General features: G+C 41.0%; 1 protein-coding gene across 1 annotated transcript in view; it reads left to right on the top strand.

Moving 5' to 3' along the window:
- LOC138371081 (uncharacterized) overlaps positions 1-8,085 on the top strand; it is a 9,068-nt gene extending 983 nt beyond the window's left edge. The window contains exons 2-6 of the mRNA XM_069335741.1: positions 428-449; positions 1,924-2,121; positions 3,343-3,447; positions 4,513-4,743; positions 5,997-8,085. Coding sequence (XP_069191842.1) covers positions 428-449; positions 1,924-2,121; positions 3,343-3,447; positions 4,513-4,743; positions 5,997-7,184 — 1,744 coding nt within the window. The 3' untranslated portion in view covers positions 7,185-8,085. The remainder of the gene's footprint in view (positions 1-427; positions 450-1,923; positions 2,122-3,342; positions 3,448-4,512; positions 4,744-5,996) is intronic.
- The last annotated feature ends 5,740 nt before the right edge of the window (positions 8,086-13,825 follow it).

Below are 13,825 nucleotides of genomic sequence, written 5' to 3' on the forward strand. Positions count from 1 at the left end.
CTCCACGATCAGTTGAGCGGTGCCACGTTATCTGGCACAATAGCAGTGTCCCAGACTAGCATATCTGCAATTCCAAAGTCAACGCCTTTCAAGCAGCAGCTGGAGGACGAAGAATTGCTCAAGTCTCCACATCAACGGACACGCGGCTCGGCAGCTAGGTTTACCTGTTTGTTATCATGTGGCCACAGTTAACATTTAGACTAGCAGTCGTTAGGCCGAATGCAAAATAATACAATCCTGTACGTGTCTTAAGTAAATTTACCATCTAAATAGATAATTAATTTCAGTATTTTCTCAAAAGATAATTACAGTACTTGAACATAAATCTCAGATATTAGCTGATAATTTCCATTGTTATCCTCATGATATAGGATTTATTTGTAGTTACTTATTATGTAGAGATTTCTACAATGTAATTGCCTTTCAGTACCAAGGCGACACCAACCGAGGTGCTAGGCTTTCCCACCGTTTCGTGCCAACCAATTTGCCCCTATGCAACACGTCGTCGGTGGAGCGTAGCAACTGATTACACCTCACTAGATTTACAGCTAAGGCTGTCCCTTATTTATCTGTAGCAATAACTGTAGTTACAGTAGTGATCTCTCAAAGAGATCAATTACACTAACACATTGATTTACTGATGTTATTCAACATTTCAGTAGTATATTGAGGTGCATTTACCTCCAACTAATAATATATAGTCAACCTTGTTTACTTTCATATTTGATTTACTCTGGTGAAGAACCAGCACCAGAATAATGCTAGGGATGTATTCATCTTTTAGCATGTAACCCCCCAATTTTGTGTAAGTTAATTTGACTCCATTTATATAAGAATTACAATCTTACTAAGATCCATAGGACACTAGTTCTTGGGATCAGTTTTTCCACTGCTTTATTTTGTTTTCCACTTTTTCTCAAAAAGTGGTGGTCCTTCATAGCTACCGAAGTATATATTTAATTATTTGTTCTCAGAACCCAAAACAATAGTTATTGGAGTCAGATTTTACCCCACAAAATTTTGGTCCTTCGAACTGGATTCGAACCATTAATCATTTAGCGTCCAGTATATTCACCCAAATTACTGGCCCCACATAATTAACCATTACTAACACTATTTATCATGTGTTAACATTATTAGGCTATTTACCAATTAATTTATTATTTACGGCTGTCAGCAGACTGCCCATATAACAGCCTAAAACTCATTTATTATTATCAACATTTCTTATAATACTTTATGTATAAAGTAGTATTAGTGTTATATATTTATAAATTTTCACTTGTGTTTCTAAGCACAAACCTATATATCAAAACAACAAATCCCAAAAACATAGCATTATATTTCTATATTACTGCACCATTACATATATGCCAACCTTTGATAAGGTAGGATATTTAGACTGTAATTGTACTAATGTTTGTACAAATGCAGTCTAAACCATTTAGTCATTCCTAGGTAGGAATTATTTAGCGAGTACTGTACTAGAAAGTACTGGTGTACATACATATTATTTAGATTGTGCTGACCCTGATTTAGGGTGGGATCATCAAGACTCTTTTGTGCATTTAACATATTATTTCGTGTATTATTTTTTTGAGTACTACCGAATGTTCACTGTTGGATCGAATGGTGATAATTGATGAGCTAGCCGGACGAAAATCCAATAGTGGCATTCGAGTACTACTCAAAATATTAGCTATCCATTGTTAGGTAGGTAAATTAACCTCTAAACGAGGTAGTATAGTCTATTCAAATACATTAGGCTATTATATTGATATTGAACTCCATTGAATGAGCCAATATCCCAGTTACATCAGTAACAACTATTTACTATCAGACCAGCCCTTACCCAGCAAGATGGAAGCGGCTGACAAAATGAAAAGGACCCTTATCGGTCTGAAAGGTCATTTGACCCGACAGATTACCAAGTGTCAAAATCTGTCACAACAGTCACCTGTTGACTACATTGAATTAGAGGACTTACTTCAAGTTGCTGACGGTAAATTCAAGCATATTAAGCAACATATGAATCTGTACTTGACAGAACTTTACCAAACCTCAATAAGTGAAACTGAACTTGAGGACATTGTAAATGATTTAGCCCAGTACGAAGATGATGTACAGGTTAAACTTCAACCCTTTAAAAAGCAAATTGCTAAAAACAATTTAACAACAGCCTCTACTGCACATCCAGATCCTGATGTCAAATTACCTCAGATCAATATACCCACATTCTCTGGTAACGAGAATGAGAGTTGGGATGATTTCTGGAGTAAATTCATGGATGCAGTAGACTCTAAAACTAATATCACTCAAACAACCAAGTTCACTTATTTACAAGGCTTGTTACGAAATGAAGCCTTGAAGGTGATCTCTAACATAACACTGACCAGTGATGGTTACGACCTAGCTGTTCAATTGCTTAAGAGCAACTACGATAACAAGGAAAAGACTATTACTATCTTAGTTCAAAATTTGCTGGATTTACCATCTGCTAATAATTCTACAGATTCTCTCCAAACTTTCAGGCTAGAGTTAGAATCTTTACTCAAGGCCTTAAGCCTTAAAGTCCAAATTCAGACTACTGAATGGATGACAAAAGTAGTTGTAGGGCGCAAATTACCAAGAAAAACTTTAGATAAATTGTGTACTATGTACAATAAAACCTCTCTGACCATGAATGAAATTACAGAAGGTTTACATACCCTAGTCGAAAGACAAAGAGCCAACCAAGATGGGAAGAGTGTTTCAAACTTCTCTACTAACTCTCATCATAAGCCCCAACGTACTGCAACTACTGTAGTAAAACCAGATTTCAATAAATCATCTCCGAAATGGAAATCTGGAAATGTAGGTACATACACAGTGAACCCTATAAACCCTGTAGTGAGCAACACTCTTACGACTTCTCCTACTGTGAAAAAGTGTTTGTTCTGCAATAATGAACATCTTACTTATAAGTGTAGTACTTATCCAGACCAAAACACCCGAATTCATCGTTTGCAAGAATTACACAGATGCACAAGGTGCACGGGTCCTCATGACCCCAATAGCTGTACTGTTTCTTTATGTATGTGCAACAAGTGCCACAAGGGTAGACACCATTACTCCTTGTGTGGTAGTGATCAATCAAGATCAACCAATCCTCATAAGAAGACTACCAATTCTACTTCTGTACAGTATTGCAAGGTGCATCAAGACATAAGTGTACTTGCAACAGAGTCGAATAACACAACTACGTTATCAACAGCTCAATTAAAATTAATAAATAAGGGATCTAAAATTTCCACTCGTGGTCTCTTTGACCAAGGTTCGCAGAAAACCTTTATTTCTCAACAGCTAGTTGATCAGTTGAAACTGAAGCCTATTGCTCGAGTGAATTTGAATATCTCTGGATTCCTAACCAATAGTGGACCTCGAGACTACCAGGTTGTTAAAGTCTTGGTACGTTTAGGAGGCTGCACCAGCCCAATTCAAGCCATAGTCGTTGACAAGATCCCCTCATATTTACATATTACAGGTCTTGCTCAAACAGTAAAAATTCTTAAACGCAGCGGTATTAGGCTAGCGGATCATAAAATAAATACAGACTGTCTCAACGATGTAGGTATTCTTATTGGAGCTGACTTTTATTATAGATTTATTACTGGATGCACCAGGCAACGAGGTGTAAACTTGTTACTGTCAGCTGGGGGTAAACTACTCACAGGACCGGTGTTGATCCAACAACATTCTAAATCTACTAGTAATCAACCAACTAACTCAATAGTGGGGTGACTAGGCCTAGAGCAGTCACCACTACATGACAGAGACAAAACTGAGGATGATGAGTCCAATCCCCCTGTTCACAAATTATGGGATTTGGACACCTTAGGCATAGTCCCTGATCAACCCAGTCCAGATGACACATGGACGTATCAACAATATCTTGATACTGTGATTTTCCAAGATAATCAATATTGGGTGAGACTCCCGTGGAAACTGAACCACCCACAGCTTCCAGTAAATTATTTCATGGCCTCAACCCAATTAAATTCTCAATTAGCTAGGCTATGGAAGCAACCAGATAAATTGCAACTGTATCATGCTTTAATACAGCAACAACTTGCTAAGAAATTTATAGAAGTTGTTGAAGAAGACAACCATAAGACAGGCCATTATTTACCACATCATGCTGTCCTGAAAGATTCAGTTACAACACCAATCAGGATTGTATTTAATTGTAGTGCCAAATTAAAGGCAGGCAGCGTGTCATTAAATGATTGTCTACAAACTGGACCTAGCTTAACCCAAAGACTACAAGATGTCTTATTACGATTTTGCTATGGTGTTTTTGCCTATACGGCCGACATTAGTAAGGCCTTTTTAAGAGTAGGCTTACAAGAGACGGATCGTGATTTTACTAAATTTCTCTGGGTGAAAGATCCACAGGATCCTAACAGCGAAATCATTACTTATAGATTTGCCTCAGTACTGTTTGGAGCGACATCTTCCCCATTTTTACTCCAGGCTACTCTGGATACACATCTTAAGAAGTCTAATAGCCCCTACAAGACTGAGATTAGCAACAATTTATACGTTAACAATTTTCAAGGAACCACTAATGATGAGAATAAACTAGTGGAAATCTACCATGAGGCTAATCGTGAACTGTTAGGAGCTAACATGCCCCTACAGTCGTGGGTCTCCAATAATAAACAACTCAACCAAATAATTGAGGAAGAATTCCCTGATTATAAGGTATCTCACAAATTGAAAGTCTTAGGTATGGAGTGGAATACTTCCACAGACAAATTGAATGTCAAGTCAGTGGATTTCAATCATTCACCTCTAACCATGAGAAAACTACTCTCCCATGTCAGCAAGCCATTTGACCCTTTAGGCCTACTCAGTCCTAGTCTAATTAAGGGTAAACTACTTATGCAGGAGTGCTGGCAAAGGAATTTGAGGTGGGATGAAACGTTGCCGGAGGATCTCCAAGAGAAATGGCAGCAGTTGATTCCTGATTACAACAAACTTAGTATTCTACAGTTTCCCCGAAATACCTTAGGACTAAATTTACTAACAAATTTACATGTATTCTGCAATGCTTCAGGCAAAGCGTATGGCTCAGTAGCCTATTTAGTTAATACTCAACAATCATTTTTGCTTACATCTAAGGCAAGGGTAGCCCCGATTAAAAGGAGGTCACTACCCCAAATGGAATTAACTGCCTTATTAGTAGGTGTAAGACTGGCTCATTGCCTGATCAAAACCCTCAGTAATGTTCACCTTGGTGAAATAGCAGTGTGGTCAGACAATGAGGCAGTATTGCAGTGGGTAAAAAACGACAACAACACAACTCCCTATGTCAGCAATCGAGTGAGGGAAATTCGAGAATTGTCTGCTGGTTATAAATTAAGACATGTCCCAACCAAGGACAATCCAGCTGACTATTTATCCAGAGGTTTGACTTTAAAGCAATTAGTTAAAACCGAGATGTGGTTTAATGGATCCCAATGGCTAGTTAGTGGTCAGTGGCCCCAACAGAAGCCGCAAGTCATTGTGACCAATGTCACTACCCCTGTTGTGGATCCAGAACCCCCTCGAATTTTAGCTATCAATCCTCACCGTTATTCCAATTTAAGCAAATTACTAAGAATTACAGAAATGGTATTTGATTTCGTCAACAAGATGGGGATCAAGTATCGATTTCCTAGTTCCATCAAATATTGGGTCAAACAAGCTCAACAAAAGACTTATGGTAAGGAATATGAACATCTCCCAGAAAGGTTGAGTGAGTCTCTGGGTATCTGGCTTGACTCAGACAACTATAACTTCTTGAGATGCGGCGGACGTCTGCTTCACGCAGAAATAAATTTAGATACGAAGAATCCTATACTTCTTCCACGTCACCACATCATTACTAAACTCATAGTTTTACATTACCATGAGCATAATACATTGCATGGTGGAGTATTAGATACTCTTACTGAAATCAGACAACGTTTTAGCTTCCCCAAGGTCGCCAAACTGTCAAATCTTTAATAAAGTCTTGTGTAATCTGCAAGAGATATGATGCTCGAGTGTGTCCTTATCCAGATCCACCGCCCCTACCTAAGGAGCGAGTCGTCCACCTTCGTCCCTTTGAAACCACAGGTGTCGACTATACAGGAGCACTAATTTTAACAGGCACACCGGACAAGATTCCAATGAAAGCCTACATTTGCCTTTTCACGTGTGCTACCACACGCGGAGTACATTTAGAAGTCACTTCTGACATGAGTGCAGAAGCCTTTCTGCAAGCCTTTCGCAGATTTGCTGCACGAAGATCTTGCCCAAAATTAATGATCTCAGATAATGGATCTAACTTCGTGGCAGGAGAAGCTTGCTTACAAGAAATATGGAACCATCCAGAAGTACACTCTGTGCTCAAACAGAGACAATGTTATTGGAAATTTATTCCTGCAAGAGCACCATGGCACGGTGGTTTTTACGAAAGGATGGTGGGAACTGTTAAGAAATGCCTAAGAAAAACCTTACACCGGCAGAAAATTAATCTCACCGAATTACAGACCCTTGTCATGGAAATTGAAGCACGAGTCAACAACAGACCTCTAACCTACTTAACAGAAGATTTTTCCCTAAGAGAACCCCTAAGCCCCTCTCATTTGGTTCATGGTGGTCTTCTGAGCCCTCTAATATCACTAGGAGGCAAGGATCCAGCTGACTCTTCGTGTGTCAAAGCAAGTGACTTGGTGGAGAGTTATAGACACCTTTCAAGAGTAATAGAGAAATGGAATGAGGTCTGGACACGTGAATATTTAACTGCTTTAAGAGAATATCATTATGGAGCTGCAAGCCCATACAATAAAGTTCAACTTAAACCAGGTGATCTTGTCCTAGTAGAGAGTGATGGACCCAGGTCAGATTGGCCTATAGGTAAAATTGTTGACATCCATCCTGACCGCCATGGTGTATTACGAGTTGTTAAAGTTCAGTGTCGAGGCACTACTACCTTGAAAACACTAGAAAAATTAGTACCTTTAGAGTTAGCAGAACACGAGTGTTCTACAGATATACCTGCAACCCAAGTTTCAGAGAACAATGATTCTACTCAACCGAGCACAAGACCATCAAGAGTCGCTGCTCAGAACTGCAAACAGAAACTTAAACAATATTTTGATTCTATTCAAGAGTAGATAACTTATCATTTAAACTTGAGGTGATCACGCTAGTGCAGTGATGAGTTGATGTCCAGTAATTAGTTACGAGTCATAGTGACCCTGGACAGTAGCCTCACTGTATTGATGAGGTCTCCTTAATCATAAATGAACCAATTATTCATTATTTATTTTTGTTAATATCCTTCTGTTTCTTACAAAGGAATTATTCAATCATTTTCAATGTTTATTTACGTCCCCATGTTGACTTAGTCATCTACCACAGATTCGGGACATTCGTTAGGTGTGTACTAACCTACTAACCCATGAATAAAACTTCAGGATAGAGAAACAGGTGTACGTTAGTACTAATACCTGAAGTACGATCCGAGTTTTCTCTCCCCAGAGTTATGTTGGAAATAACCAACAGTTTTATACATCTTTGTATTTTATGCAACCTTTGTATTAACCAAAGTAGTTACTAAAATTACTAACTTGTAGATTTAATCATTATAATGATTTATTCACTGCCAAATTCTTCCTAGTCAGAGTGACGACGTGAGGAACGACAGGCAGTAACATGAATTCTCTCCACACATAGTTAGATTTATAACAAGAATCTAGTTTACCATTTCCTTTACTAAAAATAGTTACTTACTAATAAGTTTAATTTCGTAGTATACTACTACTCACTGGAACTCTTATTTAGTTAATATTAAACATTCTAGAGGAAATTACTTTAATGTAAATGATTTTATTTTAATTTCCTCAATTAGCTGCACAACTTTAATAAGTCAATTTATGTTACGAGAAATTTTATTTTATCACAGAAGAATTTAATGTGATATTAATACTTGTCACTACCCGGCTCGGCAGCTAGGTTTATCTGTTTGTTATCATGTGGCCACAGTTAACATTTAGACTAGCAGTCGTTAGGCCGAATGCAAAATAATACAATCCTGTACGTGTCTTAAGTAAATTTACCATCTAAATAGATAATTAATTTCAGTATTTACTCCAAAGAGAATTACAGTACTTGAACATAAATTGCTCAGATATTAGCTGATAATTTCCATTGTTATCCTCATGATATAGGATTTATTTGTAGTTACTTATTATGTAGAAGATTTCTACAATGTAATTGCCTTTCAGTACCAAGGCGACACCAACCGAGGTGCTAGGCTTCCCCACCGTTTCGTGCAACAATTTGCCCTATGCAACACGTCGTCGGTGGAGCGTAGCAACTGATTACACCTCACTAGATTTACAGCTAAGCTGTCCCTTTTTTATCTGTAGCAAAAACTGTAGTTACAGTAGTGATCTCTCAAAGGGATCAATTACACTAACACATTGATTTACTGATGCTATTGAACATTTCAGTAGTATATTGAGGTGCATTTACCTCCAACTAATAATATATAGTCAACCTTGTTTACTTTCATATTTGATTTACTCTGGTGAAGAACCAGCACCAGAATAATGCTAGGGATGTATTCATCTTTTAGCATGTAACCCCCCAATTTTGTGTAAGTTAATTTGACTCCATTTATATAAGAATTACAATCTTACTAAGATCCATAGGACACTAGTTCTTGGGATCAGTTTTTCCACTGCTTTATTTTGTTTTCCACTTTTTCTCAAAAAGTGGTGGTCCTTCATAGCTACCGAAGTATATATTTAATTATTAGTTCTCAGAACCCAAAACAATAGTTATTGGAGTCAGATTTTCCTCCACATCTATCTCCTGAGGCACATATAAATAGGATAACGACAGCAGCGTACTCTACACTGGCAAAAGTTAGAACGTCATTCAGAAACCTAAGTAAGGAGGCATTTAGGGCGCTTTACACTGCCTACGTGAGGCCAGTCTTAGAGTATGCCGCCTCATCATGGAGTCCCCATCTGAAGAAGCATATAATGAAACTGGAAAAGGTTCAGAGGTTTGCAACGAAACTCGTCCCAGAGCTACGAGGGATGGGGTATGAGAAGCGCCTGAGGGAACTGTGCCTTACGACACTAGAAAGATGAAGGGAGAGGGGGGACATGATAGGAATGTATAAAATACTCAGAGGGATTGACAGAGTGGAAGACGAAATGTTCACACGGAATAGTAACAGAACGAGGGGACATGGATGGAACCTTGAAACTCAGATGAGTCACAGAGATGTTAGGAAGTATTCTTTTAGCGTGAGAGTAGTGGGAAAATGGAATGCACTTCAGGAACAGGTTGTGGAAGCAAATACTATTCATAATTTTAAAACCAGGTATGATAGGGAAATGGGACAGGAGTCATTGCTGTAAACAACCGATGCTCGAAAGGCGGGATCCAAGAGTCAATGCTCAATCCTGCAGACACAACTAGGTGAGTACAACTAGGTGAGTACACACACACACACACACACACACACTCCAACCCAGCAATCCCAGAGGGGAGTGGGGAACCCCAATCCAGCAACCCAGGAACCCCAGGGGGGAATGCAACTTCCCAGCCCACCACCCAATAGGGCTCTCCCTATCCCCCAGCACAAACCCTTCCTTGCCCCTGCATAATGCCCATCGGGAAACCCAAATCCTCCCCCCTCCCCTTACCCCAAGTAGCCCCTGCTTTCCGAGCCCCTGGTCTTCTCCCTGCCCCAAGCAGGCCTGAGCAAGACCAAAGCCCTCTATCCCCCACTCCACCTCCCTCCAAACCCCTGTCAACTACACCGCAGGAGGGCGTGCCCTCTCCCCAAGCAATCCCTGCTCCCTCACCCCCAGGACTTCTTCCTGCCCCAAGCAGGCCTGAGGAAGACCTAAGCCCTCCATCCCCCACTCCACCTCCCCCTGAACCCCTGGAAACTACCTCACAGGAGGATGAGCCTACCCAAGTAGCAATGACCATAGAACAACCTCCTACCCTTGTGGGGAGTGAGGGTGAAATTGGATATAAAGAAGTGAGCTTCAAGGTAATGTACACAAACATTGATGAGATTACCAATAAAGCAAGTGAACTGGCAGAAAGGGTGCAAGAAGAAAACCCAGCTGTAATAGGACTAACGGAAACAAAATTGTCAGGAGTCATAACAGATGCTGTGTTTCCAAAGGACTACTATATAGTAAGGAAAGAGAGGGAAGGGGGAGGAGGTGGAGGAGTGGCCCTGCTGATAAGGAAGGACTGGAGTTTTGATGAGATGGAAATTTGTGGCTGTGACGGATTCAGAGATTACATAACAGGAACTATAACAATGGGTGGACCTAACATAATAGTGGCAGTCATTTACAACCCTCCCCTAAATGACAGAAGACCTAGACAGGAGTTTGATAGGAACAACATGGCAACCATTAATATAATAGAGAGAGCAGCTTCAGTTGCCTGCAGGAATGGCTCAAGGCTCTTAATCATGGGCGATTTCAACCATGGAAAGATAAACTGGGAGAATGGGGACCCACATGGTGGTGCAGATACGTGGCGAGCTAAACTCTTGGAAGTGGCAACAAGGATTTTTCTGAGCCAGCATGTCAAGGAACCCACAAGAGTGAGAGGCAATGATGAACCAGCTAGACTCGACTTGATATTCACTCTGAATGAGTCAGAAATAAGGGAAGTCAAAGTTGAAGCCCCCGTAGGAATGAGTGACCACAGTGTACTGACCTTTGAGTACTTGGTGGAGGTAGGGATAACCTATCCAAGGATGGGAGCGGAGGAAAAGAGATTGAATTACCAAAGAGGAAAATATGACGAGATGAAGAACTTCCTCAGGGGAATACCATGGAAAACAGAACTTAGAGAAAAGAATGTGCAGGTCATGATGGAGTTTGTCACCCAGAAGTGCCAGGAAGCTTCAGACAGGTTTATCCCCATCCAAAAGGAGAAAAATGAAAAACAACAGAAAAACCCATGGTTCAATCAGGAATGCAAGGTAGCGAAGCAACTGAGTAAGAGAACATGGAGAAACTACAGAAATAACAGAACACCAGAGAGCAGGGAGAGATACCAGAGGGCCAGAAATGAGTACCTCAGAGTGAGGAGGGAAGCAGAGAGACATTTTGAAAATGACATCGCGAGTAAAGCCAAGACCCAATCAAAGCTGCTCCACAGCCACATCAGGAGGAAAACAGCAGTTAAAGAACAAGTGATGAAACTGCGAAAAGGGGAGAACAGATACACAGAGAATGACAAGGAGGTGTGTGAAGAACTCAACAAGAGATTCCAGGAGGTCTTCACAATAGAACAAGGAGAAGCCCCTGCACTAAATGAGAAGGCGGCAAACCAAGCAACCTTGGAGGAATTTGACCTCACCAGTGATGAGGTCAAAAGGTGTCTGCTGGAGCTGGATGTGACAAAGGCTGTTGGGCCTGACAGAATCTCACCATGGATACTAAAGGAAGGTGCAGAAGCACTAAGTATGCCACTCTCTATGGTGTATAACAGGTCACTGGAAACAGGAGACTTACCAGAAAGTTGGAAGACAGCTAACGTGGTCCCAATATACAAAAAGGGTGACTGGCAAGAGGCACTGAATTACAGGCCAGTTTCCTTAACTTGTATATCATGCAAGGTGATGGAGAAGATCGTGAGGAAAAGGCTCGTAGAGCATCTGGAGGGAAATAACTCTGTAACGCACCACCAACATGGGTTCAGAGATTGTAAATCGTGCCTCACAGGTTTAATAGAATTTTATGACCAGGCAACGAAAATTAGGCAGGAAAGAGAAGGGTGGGCCGACTGCATTTTCCTGGATTGCCAAAAAGCCTTTGACACAGTACCCCATAAAAGGCTGTTAAAAAAGTTGGAGCAACAGGCAGGAGTAAAAGGGAAGGTGCTCCAGTGGATAAGGGAGTACTTAAGCAACAGGAAACCGTGAGTAACGGTGAGGGGGGAGATATCAGAGTGGCAAGATGTCACCAGCGGAGTCCCACAGGGCTCAGTACTTGGACTCATCCCGTTTCTAATATATGTGAACGATCTTCCAGAGGGTATAGACTCATTCCTCTCAATGTTTGCTGATGATGCAAAAAATATGAGAATAATCAAGACGGATGAAGATAGACAGAGACTACAGGATGACCTGGATAAACTGGAGGAATGGTCTAGAAAATGGCTGCTAAAGTTCAACTCAGGAAAGTGTAAGGTGATGAAATTAGGCGAAAGGAGCAGGAGGCTGAACTCAAGGTATCATCTGGGAGGGGAAATCCTGCAAGAGTCAAATAGAGAGAAGGATCTGGGGGTTGATATCACACTGAACCTGTCCCCAGAGGCCCACATCAAAAGAATATCATCAGCGGCATATGCTAGACTGGCCAACATAAGAACTGCCTTTAGAAACTTGTGTAAGGAATCTTTCAAAACCCTGTATACCACTTATGTAAGACCAATCCTGGAGTATGCAGCTCCAGCCTGGAGTCCATACCTAGTTAAACACAAGACAAAGTTAGAGAAGATTCAGCGGTATGCCACCAGGCTCGTCCCGGAACTGAGAGGATTCAGCTACGAGGAAAGGCTAAAGGAGCTGAACCTCACATCCCTGGAAAACAGAAGAGTAAGGGGAGACATGATAACCACCTACAAAATTCTCAGGGGATTTGACAGGGTGGACAAAGACAAACTCTTCAGCACGGGTGGGACACGAACAACGGGACACAGGTGGAAACTTAGTACCCAGATGAGCCACAGAGACGTTAGAAAGAATTTTTTAAGTGTCAGAGTAGTTAATAAATGGAATGCACTAGGAAGTGATGTGATGGAGGCTGACTCCATACACAGTTTCAAATGTAGATATGATAGAGCCCAGTAGGCTCAGGAATCTGTACACCAGTTGATTGACAGTTGAGAGGCGGGACCAAAGAGCCAAAGCTCAACCCCCGCAAACACAATTAGGTGAGTACACACACACACACACACACACACACACACACACACACACACACACACACACACACACACACACACACACACACATATGATGGATTATGTCACCCAGAAGTGCCAGGAAGCTGCAGATAAGTTTATTCCAGTCCCAAAGAAGAAAAGCGAAAAACAACAGACGAATCCATGGTTCAACCAGGAATGTAAGGTAGCGAAGTAATTGAGTAAAAGAACACGGAGAAACTACAGGAATAACAGAACACCAGAGAGCAGGGAGAGATACCAGAAGGCGAGGAATGAGTACCTCAGAGTGAGGAGAGAAGTAGAGAGACAGCATAAAAATGACATTGCGAGTAAAGCTAAGACCCAAGCATAACTGCTCCACAGCCACATCAGGAGGAAAACGGCAGTGAAGGAAAAAGTGATGAAACTTAGAAAAGGGGAGAATAGATACACAGAGAATGACAAGGAGGTGTTTGAAGAACTCAACAGGAGATTCCAGGCGGTCTTCACAGAAGAATAAGGAGAAGCCCCTGCACTAAATTAGGCAAACCAAGCAACCTTGGAGGAATTTGACCTCACCAGTGATGAGGTTAAAAGGAAATTGTTGGAGCTGAATGTGACAAAGGCTGTTGGGCCTGACAAAATCTCACCGTGGATACTAAAAGAAGGTGCAGAGGCACTAATTGTGTCACTCTCTATGGTGTATAACAGGTCACTGGAAACAGGAGACCCACCCGATAATTAGAAGACAGTTAATGAAGTCCCAATATACAAAAAGGGTGACAGGCAAGAGGAACTGAACTACAGGCCAGTTTCCCTAATCTGTATACCA

Source organism: Procambarus clarkii, chromosome 4 (genome assembly GCF_040958095.1).
Source record: "Procambarus clarkii isolate CNS0578487 chromosome 4, FALCON_Pclarkii_2.0, whole genome shotgun sequence".
In the NCBI taxonomy this organism is placed as follows: Eukaryota; Metazoa; Arthropoda; class Malacostraca; order Decapoda; family Cambaridae; genus Procambarus; species Procambarus clarkii.